The following is a 22,792-nucleotide window of genomic DNA, read 5'->3' on the forward strand; positions in this document are numbered from 1 at the left end:
GCTCTCCCTCCGGGCCCGCGGGGCGGGAGCCTCAGCCCTCAGGCAAGCGGCGCCCACCTACAGCGCTCGCCTTCCACCGGGCACCAGCGCGGCTTCGCCGCTTCCCGCCGAGGCAGGGCCGGCCAGCAGCGGGACGGCACCCTCCGGGACCCCCGGCTCCCGTTTCACCGGGGGGGGCGGGGGGGGTGGCGACCCCCGGGCCGCCGCCGGCAGACCGCTGCAGGGCGGGGCGCCGCCGCCTGCCCCGCGCCTCGCCTCGCGCCGGGCGCGCCCCGCGCCGCTGCCGCCCGGCCGGCCCTTCGCGGGGGGCGGGGGGGGGGGTGGGGAGGGAGGCCTGGGCCCCCGCGGCGGCGCGCGCGGCCGGTGCCGCCGGGTGACGTGCAAGGGCGCGCGGTGGCAGCACCTCCCCGCGCGCGGCTTAAAAAGAAGAAGAAAAGAGGGAGCGAAACATGAGAGCCCTAGTGAGCCGCAGCCGCCGGCAGCAGCCGAGGGGGCATCGCCCGGCCCGGCCGCCGCCGCCGCCCCACCTCGGGGACACCCTTCCTATGGGACGACAAGTGAAGGGCTGCTGCCGCCGCCGCCGCTGCTGCCGCCGCCCGCTGCCCGGCCCGCCCCGAGCCTCGGCGCCTCGGCGCGGCAGCGGCAGCTGCTAAACCTGTGCCACTTGCACAACTTCGCCGGCTCCGAGCATCCTCCCGGCGAGCCGGGGCGCGGGGGCTTGCTTCCCCCGCTCCTGCCTTTTCGGCGTCCGCCTGTTTCGGAAGCGGGGGTGACCGAAGCGCTTCTCCTCCCCGGGCTTTTTAATTGCTACTGTTATTATTCTCCTCCAGACTTTCCCCCCTTCTGGGGGAGGGAGGTGGTTTCCTGATCTGAAGTGCAAAGAAAAGTCAGTGGGATTCCCCTCCTTCTCCCCCCACCCCCCCTTTTTTGGGTGCATTCACACGCTCCCTCAGGCATGATGCTCAAGATGCTGCCGTTTAAGCTGCTGCTGGTGGCCGTGGTTCTGTGCTTCTTCGAGGGGGATGCCAAGTTTGGGGAAAGCGGCGCCCGGAGGAGAAGGTGCCTCAACGGGACCCCGCCGAGGCGGCTGAAGAAGCGGGACCGGCGGGTGCTGTCCCCGGAGGCCCCGGCCGGCGGGGAGGCGATGTGCCGCGGCCTCTACCCCCGCCTGTCCTGCTGCTCCCGCACGGACGCGCAGGGGCTGCTGCACGCCGAGGCCAAGGTAGGCACCTCTTAAGGCTGCTTTGGGGGTTGGGGCGAGGTTTGGGGTGTTTGGGTTTTTTTTTCCTTTTTTTTTTATTCTTTCCGGGGAGCCGCGCACCAGCCGCTAACCTGCCGCGTTCCCCTGCGGGGGGGATGCAGCGGCGGGGGGCGACCGTTTCTGCCTGGGAGGTGCGGGCGAAGCAGAAACATGACACTGGTGCTGATTTATTTCCCCGGGAGTCGCGGGGAGCCCGGCTGCAGACCCGCTGCCCCGGAGGGGACGGGCGCTCCGCGGGGAGCGCGCTTTGCGAGCGCACGGGGCTGCGGGGAAGTTACTTTTTGGCCGCAGCGCCAGCGCTGGTGGCGGTGGCTGCAGCCCCCGGCCCGGGGCGCCGCGGTGGGCCGGGGCGGCGGGGCCGGGCCGCCCGCAGGTACCGCTGCCCGGGGGAAGGCGGAGGAGCCGGAGGGGCTTTGGGCGCTGGCGGGGGGTGGCAGCGGCGGGGCCGGCAGCGCCGGGGCCGTCCCTTCCCTTGGCGGCGGTTTCCGGTTTGTTTTTCTGGGGTGAAAAACCTTGCCCAATTTGCCCCACGTGCTTAGTCGGGACGGGGTTTGGAGAGTCGGTGGTGCCGGTGTACCGAAACTCGGTGATCTCCAGCCTCCTCGGGGCCGCCGCATTGCTCACGATTACGTGGATCGGCTGCAAAAGACCCCCGAAGTTTGCGCTTTAGGACCCCCGCTCCCACAGCTCTCGCTCACGACCGGTTTCTCCCCGAGGTGCGGTGAGACGGGCTTCCTCTGCACGTTACCTGGCAGCCCAGTTCCAAGCTGCGGTCATGTGAAGGGAAACACCTCCTCTGCTTCACCGATTTCTTAAAACTGTCAGCTCTCCGCGCCCTTTAGCAAGTTAAATTCTGCTTATCAGCCTGTTGCTCAGACTTTTCGACCGCGTTGGTACCTAACCCTGCAGGACCGTGTGTGATAAGCTCTGCTGTGACGACCGGTGTTGCATCCAGGGGTACGCGCAGGGAGGGAAGTTGCTGAATAATGTCATTAAGAATCAGTGCACGTGAAATAAACAATCAGGTGTCTTTTTATTTTGCTTTTTTTTTTTTTCCTTTTTTCATCCTGGTTTAGGTTTAATTAAGAATTCCTCAGTTACAACTCTGTAGTTGTCAAGGTCTGAGAGACTCTTGGAAAACTTGTGTTTCAGTCGTGCTGGCCCAAGCATAATAAAAAAAAAAAATACCCAGCCTGAATCGAATTTTTATGCTCAGTTCACGGTAGATTTCACTCCATTCTCATGTAAACAGCTTCTACGAATCAACATATGTGTCTGGGTGGTATCTCTCACTTTGTTTTGTAACAAAAAGCCATATTGCATCATTTAATTTGCTCAAGTCATGCAAATAGGAAAAAATCAATAGGACAAAAAGGGGTCGACTTATCCTCCTCCCCACTAAACTGCTGCCCACACACAGAGTCCTGTTGCTTATGGCAAAAGAATAACAACAACACCATTGTGTTTGTTAGTTGGTTCACTAATGGGTGAAACTGGAGAACATCATTCTCCTTCAGTCCCCAGCTCTGTCCAAATGTTCATGCCTTTTGAGGGAGCATTTGTCCTACCCCTCTATTCCCAGATGAGTGAGAACTGTCTTACTGCAGGTTTTCAGCTGCAGATCTCTCTTTATTCATACCATATGCAGCAGCAGTTTGAGATTCAAGGCAGATATATTTCTTCGGGTTGTCTAGAGACAGTGTCATTAAGCTCCTGTGTGATAATTGAATTAAACTATAAACTAACTACACACAGATAACCTGAAAGATCTAGCTGGGGAAAAGAAAAAAAGAAAAAGGACTGGAATATATGTCCTTAATTCACCCTGTTTGCAATGTCTCGGTGGCATACACGCTACTGAGATTATTCAGTGCTTGGAGACCCTGATAGTAATCGGTTGAATGCAGGGAACTGGAACTTGAATTTTGGTTAGTTTTCAATCTCCAGGCAGTTGAAGGGTTTATTCTCGTCTTACTATTCCTTGAAGATATCTTTTAATTCCCTTTGGTTTGTTTTTTTTCCTCACTAACGGTACTAAGAACCTGATATAAACATGAGGAATTGACCATATATGCTACAGTAGCTATTTCTGAGGTGTTGAACCTGTTTTTTTGAATATAAATTACACTTCTTAAGGAATACTGTTCTACAGGGTTTTAAAATCAGACATTTATGAAACTCACAAATCTGCTTTATCGTGTCAATATAACATTTAGAAAAAATGCCAAAATATATGTCATTTACACTTGACAGAACGAGGTGGTCATTCCATAAAAGACATGGCAAACTATTATGGAATGCATTTGAATGGAATTTTCTAAAAGGACTTTTTAAAAAAACAGTGTTCTCCTACAGTTCCACAACCAGCTTTTTTAAACACCACCATATACCTACACGATGGAGTGGCTATGACGTTCAGAGACATCTGAACGCTAGCTTCTTTTAAAAAAAAAAATAAAAAAAATTGAGCATGCTCAGTAGGCATTTTCATAACAGCTTCTTGGTTAAGATGCCAGGTCTTTGAGACTTTTTGACCAAATTATTGATCTGTGTTTATAATGAAAACACTACCATTGCCTGCGGTTTTGGGAACAAAAATGGAGCTGCCATGTTGAGCAGATACAACGCTGCGCTGCCTCAAGTAAGCTTTCTGCATCCTGTTGCTGATGTTTAACTCTTTGTCTTCTAGCTTTCTGCAACATCCCCTGGCTTATGAAGGGCTACTACAGCCCAGTCAAACACTGTAATATCAATTTTTCTAAAAGTCTGCTTACAGCCTGACAGGCAAAGAAGTCCTCTCTACCTTGGATGGTTTCACAGCCAAGGCTGTCAAGGAATGGGTGAAAAGTAATTGTTTTCAAGTGTGCCCTTTTACAATCATTTGTTTGCTCTGGCTCTTTCACGAACAAAGGCTATTGTTGAACACATCCAACTAAACAAATAACTCATCTTGGGGTCCCTTTAACAGCTGCCTTAGTACAATGATCTATTTACATATTACTCTAAAATTGAAACCGAACTCTTTAATGACATAATCCAGCACTATAATACAGAAGAAGCATATGTTCAACCCAACAGCTGAACAATCTCGTAAGCATATGATTTTTAGACATAAATGCTTGTATATCAAATACAGCTTAATGCAATGACTTACTTCAGTGGCTTTTTTCTGTTAACATCAAAATTATACTGCCTGTCTCACACTAGATATGACAGAGTACACAAAACAGATTACAATATTCAACGTAAAGAACTTCTGTCTATTGTGTCGTCTTCTGTTTCTTCTTCTTTGCACTATTCCTTTTGTTGATACACCAATTTAGTATGCTATGCTTTCCTGTGCATTCCAGGATTTATCTTACCTTTAGTCTACCCGGTTTACTTTCATGTGGCTAGAGATTAAAGGATGATCTTACAGATGTTGTAAATTAGTCAGCAGCAGGCATAATCATTATTAGGCATGTTGCAATAAATGTTTGGAAGTTTTACATATTTTCCAGAGCACAGTTAGTTTAAACCACTGCAGTTTGATGGCTTCACATACGACTTTAAAAATTGAAGCAGGAAATCAGTTTACATTTCTTCAAAAGACCAAAGCCACTGTCATCTTTAAGGTCGTTTTCAAAGTAGAGATCCAACAGAAAAAGCTTCGTTCAAATAAGTATTTCAGCTTTTGCTTAGAACTGGTTTAATATACCCGAGGATAAATACATTATTGATTTACTGAAATTCAGAATAGAACGGTTGTCCTATCTCCCAAGCAGGACAGAGTTACACGTCAGACCTCACACAGAGCAAATGTTACCACTCTATTTTCTTTGAGCAGTCTAAAAGTTAAATAACATTGTACTTGATTTTCAGATAATTGATTGACTCTCATTCCTTAATCTTCCGATTTGCTATTATATGACCAAGATTCATTCCAGAAATGACATGAGGGGGTGAATTCCTGTGGTTAATTCCTGGATAGCAGCTGCTCAGGGGGATTAGGATCCTTTTGTCTTAACTTTGAGGACTAAAATGTTGGCAAGCTTTACTTCTCCTGTATCACCAGGCAACGTCAATTACGTTTTCCACAAGAAACAGTAAATTAGCTTTGCTATCCTGTTTTGCTTTCCCCCCCCCCCCCCCCCCGCCCCGTTCACAATGTGTTCTGGAGTCTTCCAGTAGAAGTACAGTTTTCTATCTGCATCACTGTGGAGTTAATTCAATAAACACACTGAATATTTACCTAGTAATACTTTATGTTTACTTGTACTTCTAAACACACCATCATACTGCTACCACAAGAAAGCCTACCGCCTGAGATCAACGCCTTGATGAGAACATCTGAGACTTTTGCAAAGCAGGTGATACTACTGAATGTAGGCAAGTACTTTGAAGAGTCTGTAGTCATGATGCACTTTCCTTTGGTGGAAACACCAGAATAGGTAATTTCATCCTTACTTTTGGAGATCTCCCAGCTTCTTGGTGACAAACCGTTCTTAAAATAAGCATTTAAGGATAGAGCTTTCGATCACCCCCTATTGGCTTCAGACTTTGTGCTATTTGGCAGGCAATTATTTGGCTGAATTATACAGGGCACTTCCCATCAGAACCACAGCACTGCAAAGTACCAAGGTCAGGATGCTATCATGCCTTAAGAAAGTCCAGCTAATGCAGAAGATTGACTCAGCAGTGTGGATTACTGCAAGCATATCAAGTCTGTTCTCTACTACCTGGATTGCAATCCTAGGCAGTATTAAGTCAAGTTCGAAGTTTTAGTTATCATGTATTCTGGTTATAGTTTATTATAGTTATCATTATATTTCTAGTTCTTGTCTTCAAGGTGTTTTTTCCCAGATCTACTGTATCTAGAACATCTGAAACTCAAAAAGAAAACTACGGTTAACAGTTTGCCATGCATGCAAATTAATTAATTGACTACTGTCTCCAAGGTTTAAAAAAAAACCCAACAACCAAACAAACCCTTTCCAAAAGAAGATGAGAAAATTATATTCCCTAGAAGGGTCTGAAGGAGATAATAAACCAGATGTGGCAGATGTTAGTCACATTACTTAGTTGCAGGTGCTGTGAAGGCGAGGATAGTCTGAGAACAGCTAGTCTAAAGAATGGAACATTTAAAGCATTTAGCGATCTTGGCAAATCTGGAGTTCTTTTTGAAGCCAATGGCAGCTCTTCCAGAATAAGGGTAGAATCCAAACGGTGTTCTTCTAATCAGTGGTCCAACTTACACCACTAATCTTTACTACACATTTCACATGGCCCTTTGACAATATACGTATGGTAAGACTAAATTTTCCAGGAAAGAGTTTGTCTTCTAAATTAAGGTTCCTTTAAATAGGATTTTGTGTAACTGTACAGGCCATATATTGTGTAATATTTTAAATATGTATCTGTTTAAAACAATGGAGAGTACGTTTCTCTGAAGCGTTTGAGGTTTATGTAATTATGACCTGCAAATAAAATGTTGAGTTCAGAACTGTTATCAAAGTACTGCATCCTAGAAGAGAGCCGATCTATGAGACAGCATTCTCAGACACATCAAGAGTCTGCATGCATTGAATAACTTATTTTATAGAAAGTAATTTAGATAATTCCCTCAATGTTATGTTGCAAGGATTACATTGGAAAGTCCTTCTACAAATTAACTCAGAGATAAGAGCTATAGCAAAACTGTGTCAATATTTTCAAAGGCGCTTTTTACAAATATTTACAAATTTTACTGACTACAAATATTTACCGCATTAATATTTCTTAATATATGTGCCTCACAGTCTTTGTTTATAACTGCATTCAACAAATAGCAGAAAGAACCTGAACTTTGTTTTTGCATTGGATCAGATTCAGTCCCTCTCAACTAAGAACACATTTCCCACTACCCACCATTGGGATGAATGATCAAAAAACAATCCATGTGGTTAACAATAGATTAACAAAGTGCGCTGCATTCAAAGACTAATAAAGACGACTATGCTGTTTTCCATTATTTTTCATGATTTGATGACATTGTGCTCCTTAGGCTCCTGTGTTTACTTAAACACATCATCAATCGTGGTTTCGTGCTTCTTCAAGTACTATGCATAATATATGCTCTTTTTTTCAGGACAAAGTTACAGTTTCACTATTGAGACAAACAAGATGTTACGAACAAATTCTCCTTTTTCACTTTTAAAAAGAAATGTCTGAAAGCATACAGCTTTTCCCAACTCCAAGTAGTTTGCATTAGAGAGAGCAAAAAGCAGAGCAGCCTTTAAAGCATGAAAAATCCACAGCACGTGCCGAACTCCACGGCAATTTCAGTAGCCGGACTGCGGTATCGTCCAGGATACACCCATTTAACAACTACTTAGATATGTTTTTCCTGATGCATTTTCATGGTAGAATTTTAATTTTTAGTCTCTAAATACTTGGCTAGGTCCCCTTACAAGTTAGGTTTTTTAAGTATTTCTCGTAAGGGAAGTGGGTAGAAGGCCTGCTGCTGTAGCTCCTCCTTATATAACTGATCCCTCTAGTTCAGAGATTGCCTATGCGATTAAGAGTTTGCAGGCATGAGTCCACAAAATAACTTGAGTACTATTATTCTGAACTGTACTGATGACATATTGCCATTTCATAGTAGTAATTTTTGCACTTCTGGAACGGTGACATGAAACACGATGCATTTATACTAACTGTATTGGTTCCGCTAGGATTATTTATTACATTAGATCATGCGATATTTTTTTGTGTAAGATGGGGAAACAGGTCATATGTTTATGTGTCTCTGCTTTGTGGCTTGCAGATCCTTTCTGTTACCAACAACACAGAATGTGCGAAGCTACTGGAGGAAATCAAATGTGCACACTGCTCACCTCATGCTCAGAACCTATTCCGCTCACCTGAGAAAGGGGAAACACCTGAAAGAGAACTAACTCTTCCCTACCTGTGCAAAGACTATTGTAAAGAATTCTATTATACTTGCAGAGGTCACATACCAGGTAAATCCTGTAACAAAATATGGGGCTAAAGGACGTTTGTTTTGAAATGTTGATGTTGCTTGAGCGGTTCTAGATCCAGCTCTTCACTGGGTAAATTCCCTATTGATACCCAGGGGATTCTGTCCAAGCAAAGACAGAATATCTCAGGGTCTTCACAGCGCATCTTACGTAGTGAGGTAAATAATTTGAGCACTTTCTCGCCACCCTCTTATTAAACTCTCCATGAAACGGGACTGTTTGTTGTCAGAGGCACCTGAAACTATTACCTTTGCTGAAATATTAGCGTGTTCATTCAACCCATGTAAACAAGCAGTTGGCCACCCAAATAGCTATTCTAAATGATAGATAGCTTTAAAATGCAAGAAATAAAGGATGCTGTCTGTTTGCTGTTGACCCTAAAAAGCTGATGAGTAAAGTGTTCTTTTCTGGTTTTGTTACCCTAGAAACTGATGTTTTTTCCACAGGGTTTAAAGCCCACTGAAATCAAAGGGAGCTATTTGATAGACTTGCATGATCTCTGAATCACTTCCAACATGCTGTTAACAACCAAATTCTTAACTAACCTAACACTTCCTCGCTGTAGTCAGTAGAGTTAGCTGGACATAACCAAAACCAGAATTTGACCTGTGTTGTCTAAGGCAGTCATGAAATGTGTGCTCTCACTTGTAACTATATCAACAAAATAACCACAGAAGATGGCTCTTCTAGAAATACTGTCTTAATACACTATTATGTTAAATAACATCTTTGGTATTCTCAGTAGTAAATTATTTATATGTTTAAGACTCTCATTTTTAAACTATGCTTTTTTCCTTGTCCAAACACTACTTACAAATAATGCCACACAAGAGAAAATAATTAAAGTGGTTACGATTTTTTTTTTTTCAAACTAGCAACGCAGACTGGAAAAGAGTTGATAACGTTATGAAAAATGTATTTGCGAGTAGTCATATTTGACGTATGAAAACAGCTTTGTGATAGAATATAAACATTTGAATAAAGGGGATAATTGAAGTGGATGAGATTTGGAGGAGGGTTTTTTAATTGCGTGTGTACAGCGTGTACTTGTTTTCTCTGAAATCCCAAGAGCGCAGGGATTTTTTGCAGTGTTCTTTTATTGACTTGAGAAAACATTTTGAATTTACTTACTTTTCCTCTTTACTGTGGTTTAACATGTATCTCAAACCATTCAAATATGAAAATATTATTATTGTCTTTGTAAACTAAGAGATGTTTCTAAGGCTTTCTTAAAGCAGCTGTTTCTTGCTCTTTATCACATTCCCCAAAGCAAAGCAGAATAGATCACTGTTGCCAAGACTGCCTGCTGAACAGCGATAACAGATTAGATATTCTAAATGTTTGGCCCATATAAGAAGTCAGCACAAAGACTTTTTCTGACGTGAGTTTGTAGCTAGTGCAAACAATTAGCATATTCTGCAGAGCAAGTCCCTCATAGTTGTTTTGTGAAATTTTGTCTTTTTGAGGAAACAATTTGTTTAATTTGAAAAAGTGAAAGAGGGAAAAGGGAGAAAGGAGGAGAAGGCGGAGGGAGGGAGATAGAATGAGAAAGGGCTGAGCAGCACAGGAGCTATAGCTACAGGAACCTCACTCCTCAGATCAACATATGTGGTGACGAATGACAAATTTATTTTTCTACAAAGTCTGTGTATATGTAAAACTGCTGAAGTGCATCAAGATGTCAAGTGCTTTTTGTGACCACCCAGGTTGCCTTGAAAGATAACCAGATGAAAGCATAACTTTAGCACTGGACAGAGCACTGTGCTTTGCAGGGAAGAGCTTACATACTTTAGCGTCAGTTAAAATAGGATTTTTCCTACATCAATCAGATGCTAATAATCATTCTAAATACTTGTTCTGAAAGTGGGTCGTACTAACAAAAAGTTGGTGCATACTTACATCCACCAACAGGGTTAATTTGGTTACTTGACTGGTACGTGTGGTTGTTGATACCTCTACTAGGATTTCCTGAAGGTATTAAGTAAGATTCAGGTCTATCTTTTTGAGAAGATGGCCTCTAGGATTTCAATATAGTTTAATAGTCTTATGCATTCTAAAATATAAATAATTAAAATAACAACTTATTTGAGTTTTCTGTTTTACTTGTGAGACCTGTAATATCCATAATAATATTTATTGCAAAAGAAAGAAAAAAAACAGAAAATGTGGAAGCTGTGTTTTCAACTTAGCCTGGAGGATTAAACAAAGAGCTGGAAATTAACAGGCCCCCAAACCCAAGGTCTCTGGCAGTGATTCACTGTGCATTTGTTAAAAAGTCAAATCATTACTCTTCCTCCATTAGGGAGTGCTAATTGTTTCTGAACACCAATACAAAGGAGTTCAAGGAAATTGCTGACTACAAAAATAATTTTATCCCTTAAGTCCTGCACAAATGGGAAATATTATTAGCAATTTAAGAGAGTAAGCATCTTTTCTGGGACTGAAATTTTAGCAGTACATATTAAGTAACCAAGAAGACTGAGAAATTATACATCAGTTTTTGTCATGAGTTAGCTCCAGTAATTCATTTATTGTTCTGTCTGTTTGCGAAGATGAAAACTCTAGTTGATCCTTGATTAACTCTTTTGAAGACAGCACTTTGCCCACCAGTTATGACTGTATCAGAACTTCCATTGACTTCTTTAGGAATATCCAAAGAAAAAGTGGACCCAATTCTTTATTCAAACAATAATAACAATAGCTGTTAGGATTGTATGGATATGTTAATACATCAGGGTGTAATGTTTCACAATGTCTATGAGATTAGAGCTTCCCTGCTTCATCCCAGATGACTCTTCTCATTATTTCTCACCTGATCTTTACTGTAAGCCTCAGTTTAAATGGTTACTGATGGAGACACTGGCACTAAGTGACTTAATGAAGCATCTTCAATCAATATGAATTTTAAATTTTCCAAGGTCATAAGTGTCTAATATTTATTATTAATATAGCTAGTAAAGAAAGGCATGGCTGATTCTTCCTTTAGGCATGGGCAGAAACTTGATCCATGCCACTGGAAGTGACATAATCTAAGAAACCACCTGTGCCACAGCCGCAGTGCATTCTGCCATCCAGGGACATCAGACAGATTTTGAACGACATGCTCTCTATTATTTTCGTTTGAAGAAATGGGTTCCAGATGACTGTGGGTGAATTCAGATCCAGGCCCAGATCTGAATCCAGGCATCACCAGAACAGATGTTTGATAGAAATTTTTTAACTCCAAACAGGGGCACCCCAGCCCAAAATGCTGGAAAACTAAGAAATTCTGCAACTCACACGACGCTTCCAGAAGTTCTAACACAGTCGACTAATAGTCACAGTCAACATAGTCAACCTGCAGAAAAACAGTAGCGGCTCATAATTTTGCTGCTGCTAACAAGAGCATCAGGGGGATAAAACCCTGGCACTGCCTGCGTGCAGGTATGTGCAATGTGTGAGTGTGAGAAGAGGGCCCCACGTCACTTGGAAAGCAGTAGCAAATGATGTGAGCTACCACTGAGAGGAGAATGTGGTTTTTGAGAACAAATTCACATTTAGCTGTCAAAAGTGCAGATCAGAAAAAAACCGAACAAAACAAAAACAAAAGCCCAGGAAAATGCTTGTTTCACACAATACTGAACTGTATGCTTATGGTCATAGCAGGAATAAAGCAGATCAGCCTGATTTCCAGATGCTCTCTAAGCCAGTGTGGGTCTACTCAGATGAGTGGATGATATTCAATCCTGTGTGCAGTGCAAAGAAGGAAGGGAGCGAATAGGAACTTGACTTGCTGTAAAGACCGCGACAAATGCTACCATGACATTTGAGTTGTCTTTCAGAGAAGGGGCAGGGGGATGGGTAAGCAGGGAATCCAGCGGAGTGGAATTTGGTGAAGGTAGGATAGGAAGGAAGATACAGTGTGAGGAACAACTGACCGCAAACACGAGTGGAGAGAGGAGGTGAGGGTCTGCTGAGAGCAGAAGTTTTCCTTTGAAAAGGCTTGAAATCATGCAACTTATTCTCACAGTTTTTTATAAAGGCAAACACAGAAAACCTTCACTGTAACTGCCTTAAGTGAAAAGTCTGTAGTTTGATTCTTGTTTGCAAGACAGAAAGTTTTAAAAGCATAGAAATGCAAGCCTGTGCAAAATCTGACATGTACAATACTTAAACATTATGTTTAATCTTCCTTTGTGATTTGAGTTTTCTTTGTTAACACGGGCACTGCTCTGTCAACACATACGCAGCTGGTAGGAAATTTGTAATGGTATGTATGAGTCTTTTAAAATAAAGTAATAAGTACACAAATTCACACAGGACCAAATCTTGCAGTCCTTATTAGGCATAGTTCTCACAGAGGACAGTGACAGAGCTGAATTTGAATAAACTCAGCCTGAGCAAAATGGTCTTTTTTTTTTTTTTTCTCCAAACAATTCTAGTGCTTTGGGGCACTTGTCAGGGACCGTTCTTCTGGGCACTGTACAAACACTGAGCACAATGGCAAACTCTACACTAAAGACCTTACAGTCTAAGTACGAGAAAGAAAACATTAAATGGTACACACAGATAGGAGAGTAGAAACAAATGTTCTTCTAACTGTCAGTATGTTGAATCTAGCATATAGAACACAAGCGTATTGGTTTTTTGTAAATTACTGGGCTTTTTATAGAACAAAATTCCATCCCTAATACACAGGTGACACTGCATTTACAGAGGTTACACTCCTTCCAGTAACGCAGCATTTTACCAGTTTACTGACTGATGTTCATAGTTAATTCAAACCCCACACTTTACGAGCATTTCTAAGGAAAATGGAACATAAGCCTTATCATTTGGTAGAACCTGCTGATGGGTTTGCTAAATAGCAAAACGCAACTGCAGTGCAACATGTACCTAAGGGCATGATAAAATATTTCATAAGGAAAGGGGATTAGTCTTGCATATGAGAAAAGGGATTGCATTAGGCAGTAGTCAAGGGAGTTTGCATCTGATTGTTATTCGAAATGAACGCGTACCGAGTAATGTATATGTATATGATCATAATACGCTCTCAGTTTTTCTGACTAAAGATAACATTCAAACCAAGAGTAGTTTATCTTCAGTAATAGTAGATGATATACTCGGAAAATTCTAGAAATTCTTAGAAATTGTACACCTCTAATTTGCTATTGCATTTTCTTGAATGACCCACTGTGCCTAGAGAAATAATTTGTTAAAGACAAAACCGTGTATTTATTCTTAAGTCAAATAATTTAACAGCAAGATTTTAGATTACCTTTGATTTTGGCACTGTATCTACAAGCCTTGGAATACTACTCCGTGATTATATCGGAGTTCCTCTTCAGTTGTTCCACTTGAAATTATATCTCCCATTTTCTCCAAATAACTACTATAAATTAAAACCAGGTCCTCAGAGATGATATTTACTGAAGCTCCAAATCATGGCAATTAAACTTTTACACCACAACACACTACCATGTGTTTCCAGATAGTATTTTACAGAAACCAAAGGCAGGCTTTGTCATGTTATTTTTCCAATATTTTTGAAGGAAGATGCATATGAAAAGAAGTATAGTTGGGTGGGAAAGGCTTTCCACTCCACAAAAATTCTGGGATCTAAAAAATTTTCCTATTCCACATACGGAAGAAATTGAACTCTTTCGAAATTTTCCATGAAGAAAGCCACAGAGAGACCACCCCAGGATAGCTAATAAAGTCGTCGTTAGGACATTTACTTGGGAAATGGGAGACTTAGGGTCAAACTCTTGCCTGACAGATGAGGGGCATTGACCTGAATATTCCTCTTCCTAATGAAACACTCTAATTACAAAACATTGGAGTATAGTGATACGAGGTTTGCTGTCTGTTTCTCTCTTTTCCATTTAGACCAGAAGTTTTAGTTTGGACCAGAAACATAACTAAAATTTTGTCAAAACTGATAATGTTTCTGAAAAAGCTTTGCTTTTAAGAAATTGGCATTTTCCAGTGAAACACAGCTGTCCCTGATCAGCTCTTATTGTATGTTGTAAGCCAGAGGTTTTATGGCCAAGATCTATGGATTACTGCATTATTCACAAGTGGTAAAGCCATGCATAAATTAGGCCTCTAATTCCAATTAAGTGCTAATACTGTGTATCCTATGAGTTATGGCCTGGACCGTAGTACACCCTAACACAGTATGCCAATAATGCAAAGGGGAATGAAGGTAACTTAAGACATATTACCTTAACAACGTTTTATTAAAACAGTACGTACATAACTAGCCAAATTCTACCTTCTTAGATTTAATACCAGTGATTAAAAATCGGTTAGAAATTACTAGAGGTAGGTTTGTGGACAGAAATAGATACTTTTGCTGTCATTAAACATTGTGTAATATCAGCAGTGGCAAGGGTTTTCCTCAAAGGCTCTCATTTTACCAACTTCTTGTTTCCCTGCGTCTTCCCATTTTAACCTGAAACCTGAAGACCACCTTTCATCCAAGCCAGCTTAAAGCCAGCTCCAATGCAGCATGAGGCATATCCTCCTTTTCAGGGGACGGGGGCTGAGGAAGCAGACCTCCCGATGGAACACTGTGTTCACCCACTCTAATGCTGGGAGTCAACCAGAGGCCAACTGCACGTCAACACGGTGCAGTTTTCAGCGGTACTTCTCGCTTTGTGAGACAACTAATTATTCACCTCTCCGACTAATGTCCTTTGCTGCCAGCATTCCACAAAGCCTTTACTGCACGTCTTTTACCAAAGTCTTTCCTGAAATTTTTACAAGCCACTTAAAAGAAATAAAGTTAAATGAAAGCTGCTCAAGCTATTTTACAGCAGATGCTACACTTCATTAACAGGGTTAAAATCAGGGAAAAGTATATCGCTGCCTCACCTCTGAACTGTGTCTCTTAATATTTTAAAGAGTAACTGTAGTGTCATTTTGAATGAATTGGTATTTTAATTTAAGCACACTGAAAATAAGGTTTCATACAAATACAGATAATTAAACCATAAAAGGTAATACTCGGATTGTATTTATTTAGAGCAGGCCTTTTTTTGCAGATAGCACTTTGTTTAAAATGACTTCTTTTTCCACTCGATATATAATCTATTTAAATATTAGTTTGATGGCACAAAACTGCAGACATGACTGCACACTGAATATTTGTATGCTCTTTTGCATTTTTAAGGTTTTCTCCAAACTACAGCTGATGAGTTTTGCTTTTACTATGCAAGAAAAGATGGTGGTGTATGCTTTCCAGATTTTCCAAGAAAACAAGTGCGAGGGCCAGCTTCTAACTCCCTGGACCACATGGAAGAATATGACAAAGAGGAAGAGATCAGCAGGTTCATAAAGATAAATGCTGTTTAATCTGAAAAAAAACCCTAGCAAAGCCTGTGGTTTCCACAGGGAAACAGCTCACTGTGTGCTCATGCTCAGCAGCTGTGTTTTCCAGATGTTACTTTCTTTTGCTGCTGCTAGTGTGTGTCAAAAGAGAAAGTTACATTAGCTTCAATATTTCAGTACCATTTGAGTTGCTGGAAAGGTGATAGAATCTTGGTTTGATCCACTCTGTGGATCATACATAGTTCTAGAAAGTAATTTCTACCTGAATATTACTAAAAACCTACAATAAGCTCATTAGTAAAATATTTATTTTTTGACTTTTCATTTATTTCATCATGTATTTTTTCTTTGTGAAAATAACTACATTAGATTGTCCCACCATAAAACATTATATTTAAGTGGGTCTGAGAAGCCAAATTTTGTGAAATTGCTGGAATTTACTGTGTTTATTGTACAGTAGAAATTCTGTATTTATAATTTGTTCTCTTTTTTATCAATTTTTTTCTCTCCTATTCCTCTACATTTCAGATCTAAGGTGAATTCATTTTCTCTTTCTTGTACACAAACCAAATTTTGCTCAAATGAAATTCAGATTGATTTTCAGGATTATCTCCTTGCGTGCATTCCAGGAAGTATTTTTTTCTGGACTGTATAACTGTGTTTTTAATACCACTGCAGAACAAACAGTTTATCTTTTAGGGACATTGTTTTGTCATGGTTAGGAGAAAGAAGAAATTTCTCACTTTTTTTTTTTTAAATTTTTTTAGAAAACACAAGCACAACTGCTTCTGTATTCAGGAGGTTGTGAGTGGACTAAGGCAGCCTGTTGGAGCAGTACATTGTGGGGATGGATCCCATCGCCTCTTTATTCTTGAGAAAGAAGGATATGTGAAGATTTTCAGTCCTGAAGGAGACATACTCAAGGAACCTTTTTTGGATATACACAAGCTTGTTCAAAGTGGAATAAAGGTTGGATTTTATACTTATCTCTACCTGTTTATACTTTAGCCTGTATATGGGGAACAAGGGAAGAAACATTTTTTTCAGAAATTACTTTAATTTATATAATAAAAGAGTAATGACAACAGACACTATAGTTCTGTCTGGCAAAGAAGTGAAAACTTCCTTGTTTCGGGAAGGGAAAACATAGCATCTTATAACTGTCATCACATTTTTCTATTTCCCTTCATTTTTTCCTCACTTTATATTCAGAAGAAACTATCCAACACCAACATCCCACAGCATTATCTTTGGATTTTCATCCTTTGGGCTCACTTCCATCCCACCGAATTCAGCCGAGTGTTGCTGTGATTCCAGTGGGAGCAAGTTTGGCTCAGGGCCTCCCCTGACCTGCGGGTGCTCAGTGATGCCCCAGGAGCCAGACACAGGAGGGGGCCCGGGAGTGCTCAGGGACCCCCGGGAGAGGGGCAGTGCTGCTCGCTCCCTCTTGGCTCAACCTCTAATGTGGCACAAGCTGCCCTTGGTGGGAGGCTGCTTTAAAATGGCATATCCTTGAGATGCACATAAAAAGTGACCAACCCTCTAAATTCAGACATGTGGGCGGGTTGGTGCAACAGCTTTCACTGTGTTTTTTGGGAAGACTTTCATGGTCGGGGGTGAATGGTGAATGGGCACTGATGGGAATACATTGGAGGGTGGTGGTAAGAAGTTACATCTAGGTATGGGGTAAGTACCGGTGGAAAACTCGTAAGTCTAGTGGGGAATATTTTACTTTGAAATGTCAGAAGTATTGTTCCATGTTGATTTCTTGTCACATTTCAGATTGGTAATGCGAGTAAAACACAGCTATATAAAGCAAATTTAAATTGTAATCAGATTTTGCCTAGAACAGTCAGGACTATATATCATAAAGTCTTCATGGATGAAAAATATATTGACATTCTCTTGACAGGGTAATCTTAAATAATAATTGTGACAAACTATATTGATTTAAAATGAATAGCACATGCTAACTAATCATTTTATGTTTCAGCTATAAGGCCAATAAGCCAATTTAAGGTAGTCTTTTCTGAGAGGAAATTTCAGAGTTTTTTGGTTTGTGTTGAAAGAGGGAGAGAAATTAAATATATTACACCTTTTTCAGGAAAAGAACCAATTTATATGATTCTGAGATTTCCTGAACACTTCCCTTTCTGCCTCTGTAGGTAACCATCATGTTCAAGATACCAAAACAGAAGGGACTTATCGGGGGTATTTTTGAACATCAATTTAAGGCTGTTTTGTATTTCTTAACCAAAAATTCTGATAGTTTGTACTTGTGAAAAATTGACACTGAAACTTTCCAAAGAACTGCTATCGGTCCCAAACAAACTTTCCTTGAGGAAACTTTGACAGCTGGAACTTAGAGACAAGGCTAAATGGAAAACATCTTCCATGCTTCTGAATACGCAATAGCCTGCTTGATAAGACTCTCAACAGCTACCCTTAGATTCAGATTCAACTTCTAGTTCTGTTTTAAATCAGTGACCTGATCTTTTTAGTCTACTACCCTAACCATCATATAATACTCTAACCTGGATCTGTTTCAGCTATAACATTTTGTGTAAATAATTTGATGTTCTCTAAGCTAGAAAGTCTAATTCAATTCCCTGAGATAACAGTCCGGTGACTGAGGATAATTGTATTGCAGTGTTTAATGCAGGCTGGCGAGAACAGACGCTTTATGTACTTTACAGGTAAGGAGAAAGGGCATGTGCCTAGAAGCAATACTCCAGCTCTTAAATAGAAAGGGGAAGGAATTTGAGGAATGAGTACATTATATAAAATAATAAATAAATATAATAAAACAAAACCCACATAATCCAAATGGTAGTTTTAAAATAAGGGTTCTTAAACGTTTTTATGGTTATCCCCTGCAGTCTGATTCCTATAATCATTGTCCATGGTTGTTTACCTACAAGGATGCAAGATCACTGTGACAATGGTAGCAATTATTCAATTAAAATAGACTACCTGAAGGGTATTTGATTTTACTTACCTGTTATACACTTTAAAACTAGAAATCAGGAATGGAGAATACTATGTGGATAGATAATTTTCCAGCAGGAAGTGCAGGTAGTGTACGGCCAATTAAAAAACTATCTAAAACACTGCATTCACATGCTGTGTGTGAGAACTGCTGAATGTGTCCTCTGTGCTTACTCAAGAATTGCTTGTAGTGTCAGGTAGATGAATTTGTATGTATACATTTTGCTCGATGTGCCTGATTCTTCTCATATAGTGGTGTAAGTGAAAAAGTAAAATGAAGTCAATAAATTTTTAGTCATCCCTGATCAAAATTAGGCCCATATGTTCCAGTGAAGTGTTTTGCCAAGGTAACGTGTTGCCTTTTTTGAGTCTTCTGTTCATTTACACAGATTCATAGATGTTAACCCAAATATCTAGTGATTTCCTGTATAATATCATCCACAAAATGTTATTCTTGAATTAACATAGAGACTTTTAATTGAAGTGAACAAAAGCTGTTCACCTCTGTTCCAGCCTTGGAGCAATGGTAGCAAGAAAAGGCAAACAATTCTTTTTCACCAAAAAGAAGTGTAAAAATTTTCTCTTTTATACCCAAGTGTCTGAAAATAGCAGTTTCTGTTAAATTTTTGTCTGTATCTGAAATACAAACAAATACTTAACTCTAATGACAATGATAAAAATATTTTTTCAAGCTTTTATAGATACATGTTGTATCCAGTAAATAATAGTAATAGTAATATAATAATAATAATATAATAATAACAACAATAACAACGCAGCTGTGATTGGAGGAAACTGATGTCTCTGAAAAGTGTTTTGGGCAGCTATCCCAATAAGATATTTTTAAAGTTGATAGATGGAGTAAAATGGTGGATGGTTTTCTCTTCATTTTGTAATGTAAAGAGGAAATTTAGGAGTGATAAAATTTTTATATTGTCACAAAGCAGGAAATCTGTTGCATGATGATTTTTCAAAGAATATACTTAAAACTCTCTCGAGACTGATATAACCAAGAAACAGAAATGACGTATTTCCTTCATAAAAATAATCCTGCACTTCAGTTCTGATCTCATTAACATCATTTCGCTCATCACAGCACTGGCAGTCAGATAAAGAGGAAAACAATATACAAAAACAGAGGAAAAGAGCTGACTGCATTGTGTAGCGATCAGCCATTTTACCCTCCTAAAAAGGTGCTGTTTTCTTCCTCTAATGGAACTAACGGTCCCTGTGTTGGTGAAATTCATTTGGAGCCCCTAACGTTGCTGTGAGTGAGTTTGTAGGACTTCTTCACTGGTCCTGCGAACCTAAGCACATAAGTACAATTATCTGGAGTTGCTTCTTGTTGGTGACTCCCAACCGATCGTGAAGGTCTCTGGGTATACAGGGAAATTAACTAAGAAGAGTTGTACAACCTGATGCATGTGTTTTACTGGTCCATTGGCTTTTAACGTTCATTGAAGTCATTGAGGTCTCTGCTTGAAAATTGTTGCTGCAGTAAAATCTACCGACATATATGATTTAATTTTAAGGAGTTCAAATGAAAGAGAAGAAGTGATAATTTTATATGCTGCCAGTATCTCAGAAGGAATTAGCGCAAGCATGTAGAAGTATTTCATAACAGAGAGAGATGACATGAATGGATGATGATATCTTGTGCTTCCTGGAGGCCCTACTCAAGAGAAAATCAGATGCAGGATTCCTGAAGATTAAAAAAAAAAAAAAAAAGAGCTCTGAATAGCTTAAGAAACAATTTTTCTCTGCACATTTCCCAATTTCTCATCCTCTTTGATAGCACAGTGAGCAGCAATGCTTTTTTGATCTTCTGTTTTTCAACCTAGTTGTTGGAAGCCATGAATGGATCTTAAAGAAGATGTTGCTAATTCAACATCTGTGGCCTTCTCCAATGTATTTTATGTCACACTGGCTACATAAGTATTGTAGTATGTGTGGGTGGATCGGACACTTGGCCAAGTGCCTCCTGTCACCCTTAGCTTTCCCTGTCTCAAGAGGTGGTGAAAAGAAGGAAGCTGTGCACCTCAGTCCTGCCCAAAGTTGAGTAAGGACATGAGTGAGACATGCATCTGTAACTCGAAGCTAGGACATGCACCTGGGCTCAATTATTTATTTCAATTATTTAGGAAGATATAGACCAGTGTAGTGGAAAAATACTGATTCCACCGCCTGTGCCCATTAATATTACAAAGTACCCTGAGTATGTGTCATGTATGTAGAAGAAAAGAATAAGCATTTACCAGAAAAAAACCTCTGCGGGTCTGCTTCCCTGTTCTGGTGATGTACTGCTCCATTATGTGGTGGTGAAAAGAGTTGTTAGTTACAGAGCAACATTTTACAGTTGTGCCTTCAAAGTTATGTAGCAAAGCCAATTTTTTAATGAAAATATTAGTACCCATTTTTTCTTTCGGACTGATTCTCACTACCGCTATTTTCTTTTTGGTTTATTTACCTTTTTGTTTTATTTACCTTTTTGTTAAATGTATCTGAATCTATTGTCAAAAAGTTAGGCAAAATAATTAAATGCTTTAAAAGAATTGGGCAAATGTGAGTTTATTCCATAATGCACACAGCAGAAAAAAGAAGGATTGAAACACTCTAAATACTTGAATTTATTTCGTGAGATGTAGCAGCGCTGAATATGTTATTACAAGACCAGTCACCTTGTATTCAAGAGTGTATCTAACTTACAGAAAAATGCTGCATGCTCTAGCAGTCGTCCAGATTTCCGTACTCCCGTGGCTGTATTTTATCTTATTAACTGTATTATTTCCTAAGATTTGGAAACCTTTAGATGCGTAGCAGCTGCCATGAAATGTAGCACAACCTATTACATCAATTTTCCACTCACTTTCTTGTCTCCTAAGCCCCCAAACATATATTGGTCTAAAATATATTGGTCTAAAATATATTGTTCAGAAGGGAAGGCATCAAGGTATGACTTGGCAAGAGCAAAAAAGGAAGAGCCTACAACTTCTCTTGGGAGTTAAATGCTATAATCACCTTTCAGAATACTTTCTAAAAAGCTAAGTAGCTCTATGGCTGCAACTGTGAGTCCTTAAATCGTTTTTGCGGTCCTTCCCTAAAAACATTCAACTTCTCAACATCCTTTTAAGATGAAGGAACTCAGAACTGTACAAAGTAGCTGAGTTTACATCTTACTACTGCCAATGGTAAAAACAAGTCCCTGTAGTTACATGGTAGTCTTCTACTTACAAATCCATCAACTGAATTAGCTCTTTAGGTATGGCATTGCAGCTGGGCTTCATGTTCAGTTGCTTATCATCTCTGATCCTTAAGTTATTTTCAGTTTATTGCTACTTTTTTTGGTTGTGACCAAGTTCTGGTGTGTATCTGCTGACTACAGGGTCATAAATTGTGCAGCCAGCAAGAATGGCTGCGTTCTGTTGCACTTTGCCTCACACAGTGACGAAGAGTAGAAACCCCTACAAAATGGGTATCCTTAAAACTGCTGTTATGGAGTTACCACTTGTACTTGTGTAGCGATCTTTTTGTTTTTCTTAGCTAGTAATAAAACCTTCTCAGTACATCTCATTGAAATATTGTGATAAAGGCCAAAGCCTCGGAGGAAGGAAAGGGCAAGGCAGGGGAAGAAAGGGAAAAGGGACAGAAAATCTCAATGAAAAGGTATTGGAGATCACTGTTAACCTCTGTCGTTTTCATCTCTAGTCTGACAGTATGGTTTTCCTTGTCAGAAACACTTACATTTTAACAGAAACTTCCCCTAAGCCATAATCACCTTTTGATTTCATCTTACTTTCAAATTAATCAGTAAGACTTTTTAATATATATTTTTTTAATTCCCCCAAATTTTTAAATGCTATATTCCTATATAATTCCTTGTAAATATTTTAACAGCCAATTCTCTTTGCCATGAAAAATTACAGAAATATCTGTCAACAATTATTTTAAGTGTATGCTCAGCAAATTGCCAAATAATTGTCTTAAGAAGAGTTAAAAGTAAGATATATTCCTTACTGTATGTTAGCTAGTTTTTATGTCAGAACACAAATACTTTTAGTCCTGCAAAGTCTTATTCATGAGTGATCCAGTGAGTCAGGTAGGGATCTCCTGTGATGCCGTGAAGAGTGCTGTGGAACACAGCAATTTATATATTCAGTATAAGACTGTGAAAGTAGACTGTCAGGTATTAAATATGCTAACTCTGCTACTACGAGCCAATTATTCCAGAGCT

The 22,792-nt window shown here is 40.3% G+C and overlaps 1 protein-coding gene across 3 annotated transcripts in view; it reads left to right on the forward strand.

Annotated features, from left to right (window-relative positions):
• Positions 1-367: 367 nt before the first annotated feature.
• Positions 368-22,792, forward strand: part of HHIP (hedgehog interacting protein) — a 79,254-nt gene continuing 56,829 nt past the window's right edge. For 2 of the 3 annotated variants that reach the window (XM_064450259.1, XM_064450260.1), the window contains exons 1-4: positions 368-1,222; positions 8,046-8,241; positions 15,416-15,572; positions 16,341-16,542. In XM_064450259.1, coding sequence (XP_064306329.1) covers positions 956-1,222; positions 8,046-8,241; positions 15,416-15,572; positions 16,341-16,542 — 822 coding nt within the window. In that variant the 5' untranslated portion in view covers positions 368-955. The remainder of the gene's footprint in view (positions 1,223-8,045; positions 8,242-15,415; positions 15,573-16,340; positions 16,543-22,792) is intronic. The other variant, XM_064450258.1, reaches the window with a different exon arrangement.

The sequence above is a fragment of the Phalacrocorax carbo genome, chromosome 4 (genome assembly GCF_963921805.1).
Source record: "Phalacrocorax carbo chromosome 4, bPhaCar2.1, whole genome shotgun sequence".
Classification (NCBI taxonomy): domain Eukaryota; kingdom Metazoa; phylum Chordata; class Aves; order Suliformes; family Phalacrocoracidae; genus Phalacrocorax; species Phalacrocorax carbo.